The following is a 17,714-nucleotide window of genomic DNA, read 5'->3' on the forward strand; positions in this document are numbered from 1 at the left end:
CACTTATTACGCCCTTACATTTAATGTTCTTTGCAGCCTTGGTTGTGACCACGATGAATGGGGGCCACAAAACTGGCCACCTGGAGTCATTGGATCTAAGGACTGCCCTTGGGAAGATGGATATATGATGAGCTACACATTCAAAAAGCCGAACGTGTTCTCCTTTTCATCATGCTGCCAGCGAGAGATACTTAACTTGGTGAAGTTAGTACGTTTGATTTTTCTCCTGGATGCATTTAGCCGCGGATATTCAAAACGTAAAACCTTCGATCATTTCAGCCGACCAGAATACAGATGCCTTATCGAAGTAAACGTTAAAAAGCCTCGTCTCCACTCAAGCCGCCTTCCGGGTCAAGTGTCAAGTCGCCAAACGTTTTGCCGCAAGATCTACGGAGACCGCAAAGAAGTCGAGGCGGACCGGGTAAGAGCAGCACGTTTTTCAGATTTCTAACTTAACAGATATCTATGCTTGTGGGCGTCTGCCGTTACGCAGCAGGCTCCTCTTTGACCTTGTTATTGGAATGTATCACCCGCTTCCAAAGTGCAATTCAACAAATCGTAAAAGTCCGTCTTTTCTTATAAACTGTAGTGAGGCGCAAACTCAAGAAAGCGATGTTCGCGGCAAAACGACACACAGACTTATTAAGAACTTGTGTCTCACAAAAACAAAATACCTAGCGCCGCTAACACAGTTTCCCTTCTCCTTCTTCAGCATGTGACGTGCGTGGTTGGTTGCGAGCTATTCGTTGGTTGCTTGCTTCACGAGGCATCCTTTATATTCTTTTGTTTTTGTGGCCGGGCGCGGGCAACCTCCCATTCCGTGAAATTAGCCCCCCACCCTAAGGGTCATCGTCCCGATGCGCAAAAGGTAGTCTTTGTGTCAGGTACCTTGCGTGTAATTACAGAATGTTACCTTTTATATAAGGGCTTCATGCGAACTACATGAACTGCTTCTGGTCGAGGCTGGCGACGTGCCGGGAAAACATGGCTGGATGGTACGACCTCGAACGTAACGTCGCTTAGTCGTCTCAGCGCTTTGTAAGGCCCGAAGTATTATCTCAACAGCTTTTCCTAGAGCCCGCGGCGTCTGAGGGGTGTCCGTACCCGGACTTCATCACCTTGCTGGAATTCCGTCTGGAGGCGGCGCAGATTGTAGTGGCTTGCGTAGTGGTGCTGCTGGTTCGTGATAGGAAACATGCTAGCTGTTTTGCCTCTTCATCGCGCTGCTTAATCTCTTGGGCGTGGGGCAGCCTCGCGTATAGCATTGTGGCTAAGTCATGACCGCGAGAACACGAATTGGAGTCATTCGCGTCGTTTCCCGTGGTGCCCTATTGTATGCGAACGTCACATACGGCTAAACGGCATCCCACGTCTTGTGCTTGACGTCTACATACATGCACCCCATGTCGGCGATTGTTTTGTTCATCCGCTCGAGCAGTCCATTCACTCGCGGATGCTACGCAGTAGTTTTCCTGTGAGAACTCCCGCTGAGCGTTATACCTTTTTGGACAAGTTGGGCCATGAATTCTGTTCGCCTACCCGTGATGAATTTGAATGGAGCACCATGTCGAAGGACTATATTCTCCAGCAAGAAGTGGGTCCCCTCTACGGCTGTCCCTCGAGGTAGAGCGCTCGTCTCTGCATAGCGGGTGAGGTAGTTCGTTGTGACGATTATCCATCGGTTACCCGATGAAAAGTGCGAAACAGACCCAAGAGGTCCATGCCAACCTGCTCGAATGGTGCGGCTGGAATCTGAAGGGGTGGTAGGAAGTCGGGAGGGTGGACAGGAGGCATTTTTCGGCGCTGCAATCCCGACACGTGCATACGTAGTGCTTAACGGTCGCTTAAAGCTTTGGCCAGTAATAGTTTTCTTTGACTCTCACCAGTGCTCGGGCATAGCCAAGTTGACCAGCACTTGGCTCAACATGGCAGGCCAGTGGTACTTCGTCGCACAGACTTGGGGCCATTGCCAGCAAAAGCCTTGCCGGTAAAGCCGAAGTTCCTCTTGTAGAGAACGCTACTGTGTAACGAAAAGGACGGCAAGCTTCTTGCAAAATCTTTTGGCACGACTGATGTGTGTTCTTCCAGATAGTCACTCAATACGCGCCGTTCTGGGTCTTGCCGCTGCAGCTCCGAAATTGTGAAGCTGTCCACGGCTGCGACGAAAATGTCATCGTCCTCGTAGTTAGTGTCCGCTGCTTCTACTGGTGCCCGCGAAATACAGTGAGCATCCGAATTTAGTCATGTAAGATTCTTGCAGCTGTAATATCCACCGTTCAAGACGTCCCGATGGGTTCCTGAGGCTTGTCAACCAGCGCAGCGAGTGGTGGTCGCTTATGACCTGAAATGTCTGGCCATAAAGGTAAGGGTGGAACTTCATTACAACCCCCACAACAGCATGGCATTCTTTTTCTGTGGTGGAGTAGTTGGACTGAGTGTGCGAAAGGGCTCTGCTCGAGAAAGCAATAATTCTTTTCTTGCCGCCTTGCCATCGCACGAGAATCGCTCCGAGTCCGATGTTGCTTGCGTCTGTGTGGACCATCGTGTCGACATTTTCATCGAAGTGCGCGAGCACACATGGAGCTTGTAAGCGTTGCTTGAGCTCGTGAAAAGCGGCTTGCTGTTCTTCAGCCCACGTATAACTCTAGTCATTTCGTGTTAGTTGGGTCAGAGGGGCAGCAGGCCGGCATAAATCGTCGGTAGTGGGAACACAGGCCCAAGAAGCGACGCACGGACTTCTCATCTGCAGGCACAGGGAAGTCAGCGAAGGCTGAAGTTTTGTCGGGACCGATCGGTCGCCTTGACGGCTAACACCATGGCGTCCTTGTAGCCAAAATGTAATTTCTCAGGCTTCAAGAAGAGTTCAGCTGAACGCATGGCACGAAGGACAGAAGTCAGTCGTTTCACGTTTTCGTCAAAGGTTCGGGAAAACACGGCAACGTCGTCGAGGTAGACTAAACACGTCTGCCATTTCAAAGCCGGTCAAAATATTGTCCATCATCCTCTGAAACGTTGCCGGAGCTCAACACAATCCAAAGCTCAGAAAGTCCTTCTGGTATCACGAAGGCAGTTTTTTTATGATCCCCCTCATCGACTTCTATCTGCCAAGAACCACTTCTTAGGTCCATCGACGAAAAGTAGTGGGCATTTCGCAGCTTGCCCAGAGAGTCTTCCATGCGCGGGAGAGGATACACATACTTTTTCGTGACGATTTAGCTTTCTGTAGTCAACGCAAAAGCGTAGAGTACCATCTTTCTTCCTCAGTAGGGCCACAGGTGACGACCACGATCTTAGAGATGGCTGAATAACATCGTCCTCCAGCATTTGTTGCACCTCCTGGTGTATGGCATCGTGTTCTTTTGGGAGACACGGTAAGTATTTCGATGAATAGGCCTTTGGTTGTCGGTGGTAACGAGGCGGTGCTTTGTTAGGACTGTCTGGCGAACCCTCGTCGTTGAAGAAAAGCAATCGTGGAATTCGAGCACAACCGCAGAAGTCCTTGCTGTTTTCCGGGTGGTGGGTCTGCACAATTGTGGAAAGGGGGAGGGGCAGGCGGAGGGTCGCTAAGTGTCTGATGTTTCTCTGTGCAACACTAGACATTATGCTTTGTCAGCGATGTTTTCAAAGCAAGCCGTGGCGGTACCTTTGGGGCTTTGCTGACGCTCATTTCCAACGTTTGTAAGAAAGGTCGCGGTGCAACCATCATTTAGGTTCACTTTACCCCGAGCAATGCCGACGTCAAGGTTTATAAAAAGAGCGCTGTTCGGCTCAGCTATATTATCCCTAGGACATGACGAGTCGAACTTGACAGATACAAAGGCACATGATCGAGGTGTCAAAGTGACACCGTCATCGCTAACACGCAACGCCGAGCATCGGTCGTCTTGGGGTTCTGAAAGTACACAGCTAGTCGAATATGTGACGGAACGCTCGCTGAGGGCTACTACTGCCTGGTGTTCCCGCAGGAAGTCCATTCCTAATATGAGGTCTTTGCAACACTGCGGCAGAATGACGAATGAGGTAACAAAATCCATAGCGCCGATGCGAAGTATGGCAGTGCATTTTCCAACGGGCTCCCTAGATGTCCAACATCAGGATGAAGTGGAGGTATGGTCCACGAGGATATAACTCTTCTTCAGCATGCTGCGAGACCTGGGCTAATCATAGAAAAGTCCGCTAAAGTGTCCAACAAAGGCGTCACCATGTCCCCGTCGACAAAGAGAAGCAGTTCAGCGTCGTCGGCGCTTTCTTCGGTTGTCAGTGTCGTTGGACCCCAGGTTACCACGCAGTCACCACTTTCCTCGCACGTCCACCTAGTAGGATTGTTCGCCTGGGTCGTTCGCCTGGGGTTCGCCTGGGTCGCCTGGATGGAGGCGAAAAGCAAAAACGGCCGTGTGTACGAGATTTTAGCGCACGTTAAAGATCCCCAGGTGGTCAAAATTAATCCGGAGCCCTCCACTACGGCGCGCCTCATCGCCTGCGTTGCGTCGGCGCGTTAAACCCTACAATCAATCAATCAATCGTTGGAGGGGCTTGATAGCTGTCGTCTCAGCAACCTTGCCCCCTCAGGTTGCCGCTTTTAGTTTCCCCGCCTTCCAGGACTTGGGCACCTTCCCCTAGGCACGTCCTGATGGTTTTGATGACCGTTTGGCGGGCTGTTTGTACGACCTGTTTGCGGGCTGTTTGTAACGGTGAAAGTGGCCGAAGCCTGGCAGTTGATCTGGTCGGAAGATAATCTTCGTTTTCCGGAAGAGGAAGAAAATAACTTTATTTTGATAAGGATCCCCTAGTCCGGAGCTCCCGGGATAGCCGACAGGACCTTCTCTGCGCGTTCAATGACTGTTCTTTGTGGTTCCGCGATAGAGTCTGCCAGCCTCGTTTCCCATGAAGGGGGGTGGTTATTATTTATTTATTTATTTACATATACTGCCAATTCCAATTTGGGATTATTGCAGGAAGGGCACATACATTGTGAAATGACAAGATTTATACAAATGGTACTAGGTAACAAGTAAACTATTACATTAACGAGCGAGACAAAACTGACAGCAATACAATTTATGACTACATCAGTACCACACCAAATATAACTATATATTTACCAACGAACATCAATACCAAGTAGTTACTTAAAAAAGAGTAGTGAGCACTTTAAACAGTGGGCAAAGAACTCAATTCGTCATTCTAAAGGCAGGAAATAACATTCGAGCAGGGATGAAAACGTTTCCAATGATTGACTGTTTGTTATACTGATGGGCAAATTATTCCGCTCTCTAATTGCTAGTGGAAAAAAGAATATTTGAGACAGTCATTCCGGCACTGATATTCATAATGCGAATGCTTTTGTCGTGTTGGCCTTGTCTCTGTGTATGACATATACTTCGAACTGTCTATGTTCAGCTGTTCGTGAACTAATTAATACAGCAATTTTTCACGTGCAATTTTAGGTTTGAAGGTTTATTGAAAAATATAGTTGGTACATTGAAATGCAATATTGATACGTACAGAAAGATGTCCAAGAGTGAAACACTGTCGGGGGAACCTCCTGTAACCACGTTATATGGTACAAAAATTCGCAGAGGTGTAACAGCATTCGATTGCGGTAGTGTAGCCGAAATTACAGAAGAAAAAGCAAAAACATCGCACAGAAAGAAAGCAGGGTGCAGTTTAGGTTGTCTTAGTTGTTCAGGCTCCGTAAATGCTTACACAATAAATACAACACACTGATGCGTTAAGTGCTGTGATCCGAATAGCTCAGAAAGAAAAAGCTTCTTATTCTACAGTGAAACGAACTTAAGAAACGCGAACATTTCATTTCAACCGATATTGTATTCAAGAATGTAATGCCTGAAACAGAACTGTTAATTTGGCATAATTGGTGCGCGCTTTTGGGAGGAGAAGGCTATGATGTTCAGAAAATCTGGTAATGTTATGGTTTCTGAGGTGATGATGAGAAACGCCATTAATAACGGTGGCGTGAGAGCGCAGGCGATAGATCAATAGTCCTAACTTGACTTGCACTAAGCGTCTGAGTGGAAGGATTTTTACGCTGTTGTAAATGGAATATGTAGGTGCCCTGTATGTGCTGAAGCTGATTATGCGAAGAGCTTGCTTTTGTGAGTGTTCAGTGCCGAATAGATGGGCTTGGTAAGTGTTTCCCAATGATGAAATACAATATGAGATGTGGCTGTGAACGAAGGCAAAGAAAAGCAAACTAAGTATGTGAACAGGGAAATTAAAACGTGATCGCAGAAGACACGGACACCAAAGTATATCTTCTTAGCGAGTGATTTAGCATGCAGATTCAATTTTAAATAGGCGTCTAAAGTAATTCTTGTTCAGTCCTTGTTGAGTGATTCCGTTACACGAGTTCAGTTTTCGTCCCCAACCAATAGAATGGTGTCAGCCGCATAGAGGATGCAATTAGAGTATTTAAGGCAATCAGGTAAATAAATAATGTACAAAATGAAAAGGAGAGGCCCTAACAGAGAACTTTGTGGTACACCTGTGTTAATAGCAGCTAGTTTTGATAAGGAATCCTTAATTTGTACAACTTGATTCCTGTTAGCCAAATAACTGCGTAAAGGATTTAGGACGGGCACCACAAATTCCGAGTGATTCCAATTTAGAAAAAGTATAATATGATTAATCGTGTCAAATGCCTTTGTAAAATCAATGAACAAGGCCCCTTCCCAGTATCCCTTGTCAATAATTGTTTTGATGGAGTCACTAAATGATATCAGAGCTAATTCCGTAGAGTAGCAAGGACGAAAAACGAATTGTTTCGATGTGAGCAAGCTAAATTTGTTAAGGTAGCTGATTAGGCGGTCAACAAAACGTTTTTAGATGAGTTTGCTAAAGAACGGCAAGATAGTGATTCGGCGATAATTACATAACATACCACGCTGTCCCTTTTAAACAAAGGAACAACTTCGCCCCGTTTTACCTGGGTTTTTTATTGTTAAGAGACCTGCTTTTTTTAGTTCTGTGGGGGAGTCTGTCATTCGGTATTTGTTATACACATATCTTATCGCTTTTTGTTGTACTCGCTCTAGGGCATTTATGAGATTGTTTGTAAAAGGAAACCACATGACGTTTGCATATTCGATGAAGGGTCTGACGAATGTTTTGTAGGCGAGTTTTGTTTCATGGGGCACGACACCGAGACTTCTACGGAGGAAAAACAGTCCTTTTAATGCAGCGGATGTTACATAGCTCACGTGGATATCCCATCTAAGATCTTGCGACAAAGTTAAGCCTAGATAGTTGTGTTCAGTTACTACCGGAAGTGTAGGTTATTTATAACGTAAGCGAATTGAGATACATGCCATTTTTTCTGGTTATCTTCAAGAGAGAAGATTTTTTACATTCAGGGTCATTTTTCAGAGAGCACACCATCTAGATATATACTGTAAGGCATTGATCAATTTTACGTGATCTTCTGGGGCGGTAATTTTTTGGTAAAGTATACTGTCTTAGGCGAAAAGCCTTACATTAACCCCAATTCCAGCAGGTAAATTATAATGAAGATGAAGAATAAAATGGGCGCCAAAACAGTGCCTTGTGGTACACCTGACGTAACATTGGCTATGGTAGAATTTTCGCGATTGACTTGCACGTACTGTGTTCGCTTACTCAGATAATTGTCGATCTAGTCAGTAAGTGGACCTGTGCCTATTAAATGCAAAGCATCTCATCGTCGGGGCTATGTCCTTTCCTTGTCGTTGTCGTTGTTGCACCATCCATACCTCCACTGCGCATGCTCGGCTTGCTGAAAGGCCAACTGCACTCAAAATTTCGACCTCCTAAAAACCTAGTTTCGTATAGTCTGCTTAAAAAGAAACCAACATACAAAATACAACTTTTAAAATACGCGCGTGGGTGCCGCAAGCGGCCTGCAAAAATCGGCGATTTTGAAACCGAAACCGAGGAGACCGCGGTCATTGTAGTGACGTTGCAGCCGTCCAGCGAGCGCCCGGACGGTCACCAGCTCGGGAGAAAGTCTGCGCGCAAGCTCTACACGCGCACGGGGCAGCAGAGCTCGACCGGTTCTCCAGCTGCGTGGCTGGCCAGAGGAAGAAGCCCCTGTCGGCTGGAACGTCATAGGCACCTCATGGCTGTTTACACGATCCGCCGGCAGGTGCACCGTAGTCTGCGGCGGAGCTTTTAAATGCAGAGCATTTCTTTAACTCACATGTAGCGTCCGCTGTCCGTCCGCAACAGCTCAGCGCGCAGGTGCGCCCTCTCCCCCACTCCTCCTCTCCCGCATCACGCTACCCTCCTCGCTCTCAACAACAGGTCCGCATTCCTCCCCCTACACTATATAAAAAAATAATAGTTATCGGCGTCTGGTTTCGATCCCACGACCCTGTGGGCGGAACGCGAGGTACATGGTGCTCTTCCCACTGCGCCACAAAAGCGACACAGAATCAAAGGGTACGAACGCGCCTTATATCCTCGACTCATTCAAACTACGTCAAGAAGCTGCTGATAACGGCAGCAGTTGCATCGATCTCGTCTTCACCAGCTGCTGCAACGCACAACCACTGCTTAACGACCCCTTAACAATACACTTTAGCGACCACGAAGCCGTCGTTCTCAGCGTCCAATACAACGACAACAGCAACAAATAAATAAATAACGACTTACAACAACCTACTCCTTGCCTTCACTTCTTGCGTCACAAAAAAACGAAAAATTGGGCCCATCTTTCCACGAGGGGGGACTCGAGTCGCAAAATCACGAAAGTAATAATTAATATATGAAAGAAATAATAATAATTAACAGTAATAAGCAATAATAGTTAACACATTCACTACCACCCCACCACCACCCCCCAAACACTAACGTCAACGCAATACACCCACCCCCTACGCGACGCATTTATTCGAGTCCCCCCTCGTAGGGAGATGGGCCCAATTTTAAGTGCGAATGCACTTCTTAAACGAGCGTGAATCGTCCGCCGCCGTAGTCCGTATAGCAACAGCTGCGGGTGCGCGCGCTCCTCGTCTTCCCTAGCAACGGGGGGAGATGGGCGCGCGCTGCCTGGCCGCGTCCCCATGGCTCATTCTTGTTGTTGGTCCTGCTGACATGGCACATACCCACGTGGGGGATTGGCCAGGAATCGGGCGTGAGAAGGGCTAATGTACCCGCTTAAAGGAATGCTGACATGAAATTTCAAAGCTGAGATCCGCTCTAGCAATCAAGTACAACGACAACACAAATAGGTGTCTGTGAATAAATGCATCTTTCTTTCTTTGTAGTTGTGTGTGTGTGTGTGATCTCTCTTTCGCGAACATTACCGAACCGCGCAAATTCAACTCGTGCATTCGCACTTTCACATTCTTCCCCTCGGGGAAATGCGGGGAAGTTTTTTTTAAACGCTTCTGACTAATTTACGACGCCTTTTACGGGGCTACCACTTCTGTCCCAGCTGATTTGGGGGTACTTGCTACGCATTAAAATAAATTTGGTCGAGGTGAAATTTGAGTGCAGTTGACCTTGAACGCCCGGTCCTTTCTATGGCTCCTCGAGCGACAGTGTTGCCGGTATGTTCCTGGGCCGGCACAAGACGAGCACGCTTCCCCTTTAAGGGCTCCTGGAGCGACAGTGTTGCCGGTGTCTTCCTGAGTGGGCAAGAGACAAGCACGCTTCACGCGCCTTCGACGTTTCATCGTCGTCGGCAGCGGCCTGCGTCGACCAGTCTCGGCGGGCCGTGATTACAAGCAGCCCACAATTATCCCGGGAACGTGTATCGACCTCATCTTCAGCAACTTTAGGGTACATCCACTATAACAGCCCTTGACTTAGATTTCACAGACCATAAGGCGGTCATAATCAAAGTGGAACGCAAACCCCAGCTGAATGTCCCCCACGTTAAATATGATGATGATAATGCTCAATAAAGACAAACTCATACCATGTACAACGTCTCTCTCGAGAGGACGAAGAAAACGAAGATCTACCGCTGAGCCCCCTTCGATCATGTCTCTGCTTTAATGGTTGTTAAGTGCGGTTTTTGTGTGGAAACCAACCAACAACTGTAATCAATGTGCAGCTAAGAACTTCGCGCATCGATAAACACCAGAATCTTCGCCGTTGACCAACGAGTGCCCCAGTACTGGCCTAAAACCCCGGACTACATCGCCTGGCGCGGTAAGCCTAACGCCGCTGCCGCTATGGCGGCCCCGATCAATAGTCGATCACCAACCCGCCAGCACTGTGTGCAAACGCAATGAATTATGGCGAAAACAGCGGCAGGACAATCTATCATCCCGTACCATGGAAAACTCTGCTCAGGCAACGCTGCGTCGAATCCACACAGCCCCAATCACGGTTGCTTGCATCCAACTACCCTGTGCACCAAGTAAGTGAGCCACTGGCACCCCCTCGCAAGGTTTCTGCTCCCCGACTACCCGACACCGGCTATAAAGTCGTCTATCGACCTCGCGATGGTTTGAGACTTGCCACATGGAGCGATCGGCAACTAACCCACGACATCCCGCAAAACATCTTTTACCAGCATGTCACAATACAAGTCCAGGCCACACAGAACCTTATGGTGGGTAGCACCCCTATGCCTGCGTGCGCGGCCGCCCTTAGCGAGGTTACCAACATTCAACTCGGCACTTCTACATATGCGCTCGCGCCGTACTTGAAGCATTTCCCTGGCGCTGTTCGTGGTGTAATCACTGGCCTGGAAAAGGCACAACTATCCAGTAACTACCGGACATCATCGCCTCCCCACGTCACAGAATCATCCATGCCCGAGTGCTTGGCTCGTCTACGACAGGGCCACACATCCCAAGGGCCACACATCCCTTTCTACGTCAATGTTTATGCTCTGCAAATGAGATGTCGGCCATGCTTCCACTCTACACAGTGCTGCGCTACCTGCGGGGATGTGGGTCACCGCCTTGACGTATGCCCAAACCCAGACGTCCACATCTGTCTCCAGTGTCACGAACGCGATCCCAGCGACAATCACCAATGCGTTCCGAAATGCAAATTTTGTGACCTGGAACACCCAGCGGCAAGCAAGGAGTGTCGAAAAAAACTCAGGGCTCCTCCACCTCCCTTACGAGTGCGTGAAGGACTTGCCAAACTCCTATCCCGAACGTATCACCCAACCGCAATCCACCCCCTCAAATACAGTCGCCGTTCCTTCGCCCTTTCCACCACCACCACTAGCGAAGCCATAGAGCCATGTTTCTAGGCAGCACCCAACCCAACCAGACCGCTCTTACGCAGCCCGACCTTGACAGCCAAGCCATGATCACCGCACTTCGAGAAGAAAATGGCCAGCTCAGGCAAGTGTTGACAGCCCAAGCAGAACGCACCGCCAACCTTGAAAAACGTTTAGAAGAACTACTCAGCAAAACCGCATCCACCCCTCAAACTACCCCTACACCAGCCACTCCTTCTTCTGGCAACCCTACGCCACCCCCAAACCCCTTCACACCACCGGACACCGCTCGCCTTGAAAGTCTCATCCGTGATATCGGCCAAGCCCGCTCGGAACGCATAGCTGCCCTTGAAAGCCAGTCAGATATCCCCGCCTCACCAGACCCGAAACGCCCTATCCCGCGGAAGCACCAAGCACCATCAGACAGCTCCACAGCAATGGGCGAATCTGACAACGAGCATTTCTCCCAAGAACACCCACCGCAGTAAGTGCCACACTCCCTCGTACCTTTCTCTCTGGCAATCGAACTGCAGATCATATCGAAACAAGCAGCATGTACTGAATCAATATGATCTACCCAACCCTCCCCTCCCACTCTCATTTCGCTTCAAGAAACGGACACAGAAAACCCCCGCCTGCAAAAATACTCCACATTTGTCTCCGGCTCCGCCTCTCGAACGGCCATATTAGTACAATCGCACCAGCCTGCCCAAATTCACCCCCTTCCCACTGATTTAAACTTTGTGTTTGTGGAACTCCTCCCGGGCACACGCCAGATTAAAAACACTTTTGTTCTGAACATCTAAAGCCCTCCCTCTCAACTGCTCCCCACGTTACTCCCACTCATTCGAACCGTGCGGGCACGCACCAAAGACCATGCACTGGTAAATGTGGGAGATTTTAATGCCCTCGCTCTCAAAACAACCGAAAAGGCTCGACTCAACATCATGATTCGGCAAGCGTACAAAACTGCACTACGCCTCCCCACTGCCACTGCGACCAAAAACTACTTGCTTTGGGAGTCCCCAACACGTGGGAAGAGCTGCAAGAAGCCCATCATTCAGCTAAATTACGGCGCCTGCAATTGACTCCCACAGGTCGACAAATCCTTAAAGCATTAGGACACCGCCCGATACCCCCTAGGGAGCAACAAAAACGCATCCCTCTAGCTTTGCGAGATTGCATTCGAGTGTCCCCATTCCCTCGAAATATGCACGCCAACTACCACATTGGCCGCCGGGCTTCTCGGGCTCGAGCCCTTACTGCGCGATACGGGAACGACCCCAGCACCCTGTACACCTATGCTACATCCTACCCTGCGCGCGCCAGCCAGGTAGCCTGCGTAGTGACACATACTGGACAATGCACCAATTCCACTACTACTGCAGCAACCTCAATCGATGTCGCTGAAGAAATAGTCATTGCCCTGGCCGCCACTTCCCGCCCTAAAACTGTTACTATCCTCACCGATTCACAGACAGCCGGCCGAAACTACCAGATTGGCCGCATTTCATTATCAGCCCTACTCATCCTCTGAAACTGCTCGACAGCCCCTGATATCTGCATCGTCTGGGCTCCTGGACACGCCGCCATCCCAGTCAAGAAAGCGGCACATGCCGCGGCGTGCGATTTGATACACCGAGCCATTGCCTACGGTGGCCAATGTCTACCCCCTCAAGATAAACCCTACCCACTGAGCGGCTACACAGAGATTCTCTCCTATTACAAGCAAACTCGCCGCAGCCTCCCACCACCACACTGGCGCCTCTCCAGAGAGAAAGCTACGACTTGGCGGCGTCTCCAGACAAATACCTACCCACATCCCACCCGCCTCCACCTCATCTTCCCCACCCAACAACCTTCCCTCTGCGCTTACTGTCCCAGCCTGGCACCCTCTACCACATCACATGGGACTGCCAACGAGCTCCACACTTGACCCCCCTTTTCAACCGAGCCTTCGAGCAGTGGAGGGCTTCCCTGGTCAGCCCGGACCCGGATATTTAGCTTAATTGGTGACCCGAGCACGGACGGCCAGCCGAAGTCAAGGCATCCCGGACTAGGGACGCCTTCCACGGAGCGAGGCCCGCACATCAGCCTCTGCTGGAGAAATAAAAATATTTTCTCTCTCTCTCTCTCTCTCTCTCTATCTCTCTCTCCTCTCTCTCTCTCTTTCTTTCTTTATTGCCTCTCCACTCTAACACCCCACACCCCCTCCACTAAAATTACACCATCTTCCCGTAGGGGAACCCTGAGTAGTATGCGAAACAGCCATGGGGTCAACGCCATTTCCCATTTCGTAGTTCCAGTAAGTGAAAAGTGTGGTAGGTAATGGAAACCAAACGGTAAATATAAAGCTAGCTACGTACCTCAACCTCACGGAAACGACGAAATGAAAACTAATGGGCACTTGAATCGACCCCATGCCTGCTTCGCATACTACTCAGCGTTCCCCTACGAGTAATTTTTTGTTGCTTCTAATTTTTCTACAAGTTGTTTGTGTGGCACCAGATCAAAAGCCTTTAGAAATCCAATAAAATTAAAAAAATTTGTTTTTACGGTATACATTGAGGGAGATGTCGTGGATTAGTTCAACCATTTGGGTAACTGCAGATAGTCCTTTGCGGAAACCGTGTTGTAATGGCGATACGATGTGCTGCTGGTTAAGGTACAACGTTAGATGCTTAAGATGTGTTCCACTAGGCAGGTTGTGTTGGAGGGTCAGCTTCCTTACCAGATTTCTGAATGAACAGCGGGTACCTTTGCGATTTTCCATTCTCTGGGAAGGAAACACGTTCATAGCGACCTATTGAAAAGCATACACAAGTATTTGGTACCCATTCAGCATATCTCCTAATAAATTCGTTCGGCAAGTTTTTCGACCGCCACCCTTTTTAGTATCTAATTTTAACAACACATTAGGCACTCCGCACTCTGTCACAATAAGTGGTTCAACATGTCGGCTGTTGCAAATGTCAATATGAGGCACATTTCTGTCATCAATCGTGAAAACAGATTGGAAATAGTTATTTAGCGAGTTGGTTCTATTTTTTCTTTCTTCCGGGAGCGCTGGCCTATTACGGTTTTTAGGATTGAGGTAGTTCCAGAACTTTTGAGCAGACGTTCTTAAAAAATTGGGGAGCGTACTTGCAAAATAGTTTGCTTTGGACATTTTTATTTGTGATTTCATGTAACTAATAGCTTGACTCAACTTGTTCCGAATGTGCGGCGTAGGTTTTGCCTTCAGAGTTTTTCTGAGGCACTTTGCTTTACGCTTGGCATGAATGATTTCACTTGGTATCCAGGGATTATGTTTTGTAGTTTTCGTTGTTTCAGACGGCACACAGTAAAAAAGGCAGTGTTTAACGACCGCTTTGAACCTTGCCCATAGTATTTCTATATTTGTGTTTGCGTCATTCGCCAGTAGTTCAAAAGGAGAAAACTCATGAAAAAGATGATCCAGCATGCTTGTGTCATCCGCATGGTTAAAGTCAAGGTATGCAGCAAAGGAGTTGAACGATATTGGTATGTCAAATATAGAAACAAAGCCTTGAATAATTTCGTGGTCTGATATGCCTTCAAGAATTCCCACCTGTGCTTGATCTGCAGGAAAATGATCACTTGGGAACACCAAGTCAAGTACATTAGAACAGCACCCTTCAACACGGGTAGGCTGTTTCAACATGATATCAATGAGTGCGTCTGAGCATGCGCTGTGGTGTTGCATTGTGTGCCAGTTTATATCGGGTAAATTAAAATCGCTTAGCAAGATTAGCCTGGCTCCGAGTACATGCCGATGCATGTAAGTGTGCAATGCTTCCAAGCTTTCGTTGTCTGAAGATGGGCTGCGATAAACGCAGCCAACAAATACTGGGCGAGAAGTAAAGAGAAGCTTAGGAGAAAGGAGAAGGTTGGGGTTCTGTGTACATGTCCAGAGAGTGTGATAGATGCTAGGGTAGTCCCCGCAGTTCGGACACTTGCGGGTACCCGGTAATCCTCGGAATCGGTGTGTTAGGTGTACAGTAGGTAGTGTGTTTGTCTGAACTGGCATTAGTACCGCGGATTCCAGGCCAGTGAGTGTTTTATGTGGTGTTTGGTTCTTTTGCCTGTCTTGACGGGCTGTTCGTAGCAGATCTCTGGTGTCTACTGGTTCTTCAGGTCCTGGTTGCGTCCTACGTTCCTTTGAATGTGGAAGTGCATGCTCAGGAGCCCGGTGGTTTAACGCTCGGGCGAGCGCGTGTGCGCTCTCATTTCCTGGCATGCCTTCGTGCCCAGGTACCCAGATTACCTTGCAGCACTTCTGACTTGAAGCGAGGACCTTGTTGAGTACATGAGAGGTATTTCTCTGCATTCGGTTGCATAGAAGTTGTCGGCATGCAGCCTGAGAGTCGGCATAGATATAGATGTGTGGCACAGAATGGCAAAAAAGTGATCTATAGCACGCGCGATTGCCCTTTTCTCCATATTGGGTGTTGCGTTAAGGCGACGTTCTGTGCCTGTTGTGACGAGGGCATGATTTCCGTCTACCACAACGCTGACACCCGTCCCATCTATTGTGGGACGTCCCATCTAAGTTCAGGTTGTGGCTCTGTCTTGTTGATCTGCTTCAGGATGGGCTTAACACAAAGGGTCCATCTTTCCTTGTTCCTCTCGGAATGCATATTGCGGGGTAGAGGAACAGTGCAGATCTTCCCCCGTATATAAGGCTTCAGTTGTCCGTACGTGCTTCTCTCGTATTGGCAGGTGTCGTATTCTAGGTTGTGAAGGATGCTTATGCCCTGTGACGTGCTTTTGCAGATGTTGCAGCGGATTGATTTTGTGCGTGTCAAGCAGTTCCTCCTAAGAAACTGTTGTGCCGGTGTCTTCCAGTGCCTTTGTTGAGGTATATGTGGGCACGCCGACTGCGATCTTATGGGCCTTTCTTAAAAGCACCTCTATACTTTAAGTTGAGATGAGATTTTTTGAGATTTTAGTATGTAAATGATAAAGCATCCAGGAAGTAATCAGAGCTGCGTTTAGGCGGAGGACATCAGCTTCCCGAAGACCACAGTGCCTGTTCGTAATTCTCCGTAGCGTGTGTATCACCTTATTTCCGTTATCTCAGAGTTTCCGGATTGTGGGGTTGGCTTTTCCGTTGCTTTGCAGTGTTAATCTGAGTACTTTAATTGTGCGAGCGCTTTTGTGTATGGTTCAGCTTTGCGGCTGCACCTTCAGTTGAACTTGTTGTTTGCTGTTGTGTTTAGTTACTACGAGAAGATCTGCGAGCAGGCGAGCAGGCGAAGCAGAGCAGGCGAGGCCACCGGGACTTGCGTAGCACGCCACCACTTCGGCCAATTGTTGAAGTGCTTCTTCGACTTGTGCTGGGGACCCTTTTGTCGTCTATATGGTGATATCATCGGGATATATTGCATGCTTGATATCACCGATGCGGTTAAGTTGCGCTGGTAGGTTCTTCATCACGATATTAAAAAGGAGGGGCGATAGTATGGAACCCTGAGGTGTACCACGGTTGGAGGCTTCCTTTGCTTTGCGCGGGACTCGATTGGTCACAACGTGAGTTGTCATCCGGTCACGCAGAAAGCTCTGCACATAGTTGTAAATTTTTGAGCCGCAGTTTGTTTCTTGCATGTTCGCCAGTATTAGGCGATGCGAGACATTATCAAATGCCTTCTATAGGTCTACGGCGAGTACCGTTCGGATTTCAGCAGTGCTGGGGTCATCCAATATATCCTCCTTGAGTTGGAGAAGGCAGTCCTGTGCCGAGATTTTCTCTCTGTAAACAATGAGCGTGTGCTAAAGCGCGTTCGTGTCCTCGAGGTACTTGGTGAGCCTGAATAATATTACCTTTTTCATGAGCTTGCCGAAATAGGACGTTAGTGATATGGACCTTAAATTGTGGCGATCGATTTTTTTCCTGTTTTAGGTAGTAGTTTGACCCGAGCCGTCTTCCATGCTATCGGGTGATCCGCATGGTATTTACTGCACTTTGCAATACCTCTGTAACATAAGGTTTGAATACACTTTTGTACAAAATTGATTGTCATTGCTTCCAATGGAAAGTGCCTGATATTTAATGAAACCGGAAGCCTGTCTGTGAACAAAGCTTCGGTAGCGAACGCGAAGCGTCTTGTTTCTTGCTCTTACAGTTTTGAAGCTTTTTACCTTCTTCTTTTAGCCAGTGTATCCGTTTCCACTTCGCCTGGTATTTCGTGATATCCTTGTATGAACAAATGCTTCTGAAGTGTACATATTGGTTGTGAACAAATGTTTCGAGTGTCTCAATTAATCTTGCTATTTTTGTTTCCTCTAAAGAATGACAATTTTTTTCTTGAAATCGCACAGTTTGTTGCGTATGCTATCCGTAGGGGTGGGGAGGCTCGTCAAGCAGTCGTTAATGACTGCTTTTTTCTTGCCATCCTCAGTTTCTTTTTACCTGTCAAAAACTGGCATATAGGGATTGATTGATTGATTGATTGATTGATTGATTGATTGATTGATTGAGTGATTGATTGATTGATTGATTGATTGATTG

The 17,714-nt window shown here is 48.1% G+C and overlaps 1 protein-coding gene across 1 annotated transcript in view; it reads left to right on the plus strand.

The window, feature by feature from the left end:
- Positions 1 to 17,714, plus strand: part of LOC144151723 (venom metalloproteinase BumaMPs1-like) — a 191,101-nt gene that overhangs the window by 143,557 nt on the left and 29,830 nt on the right. Inside the window, exons 11-12 of the mRNA XM_077682845.1 lie at positions 37 to 204; positions 280 to 421. Of these exons, the coding sequence (XP_077538971.1) occupies positions 37 to 204; positions 280 to 421 (310 nt within the window). The remainder of the gene's footprint in view (positions 1 to 36; positions 205 to 279; positions 422 to 17,714) is intronic.

This window comes from Haemaphysalis longicornis, unplaced genomic scaffold (genome assembly GCF_048455015.1).
Source record: "Haemaphysalis longicornis isolate Haplotype H1 unplaced genomic scaffold, Haemaphysalis longicornis Haplotype H1 scaffold_9, whole genome shotgun sequence".
Lineage (NCBI taxonomy): Eukaryota > Metazoa > Arthropoda > Arachnida > Ixodida > Ixodidae > Haemaphysalis > Haemaphysalis longicornis.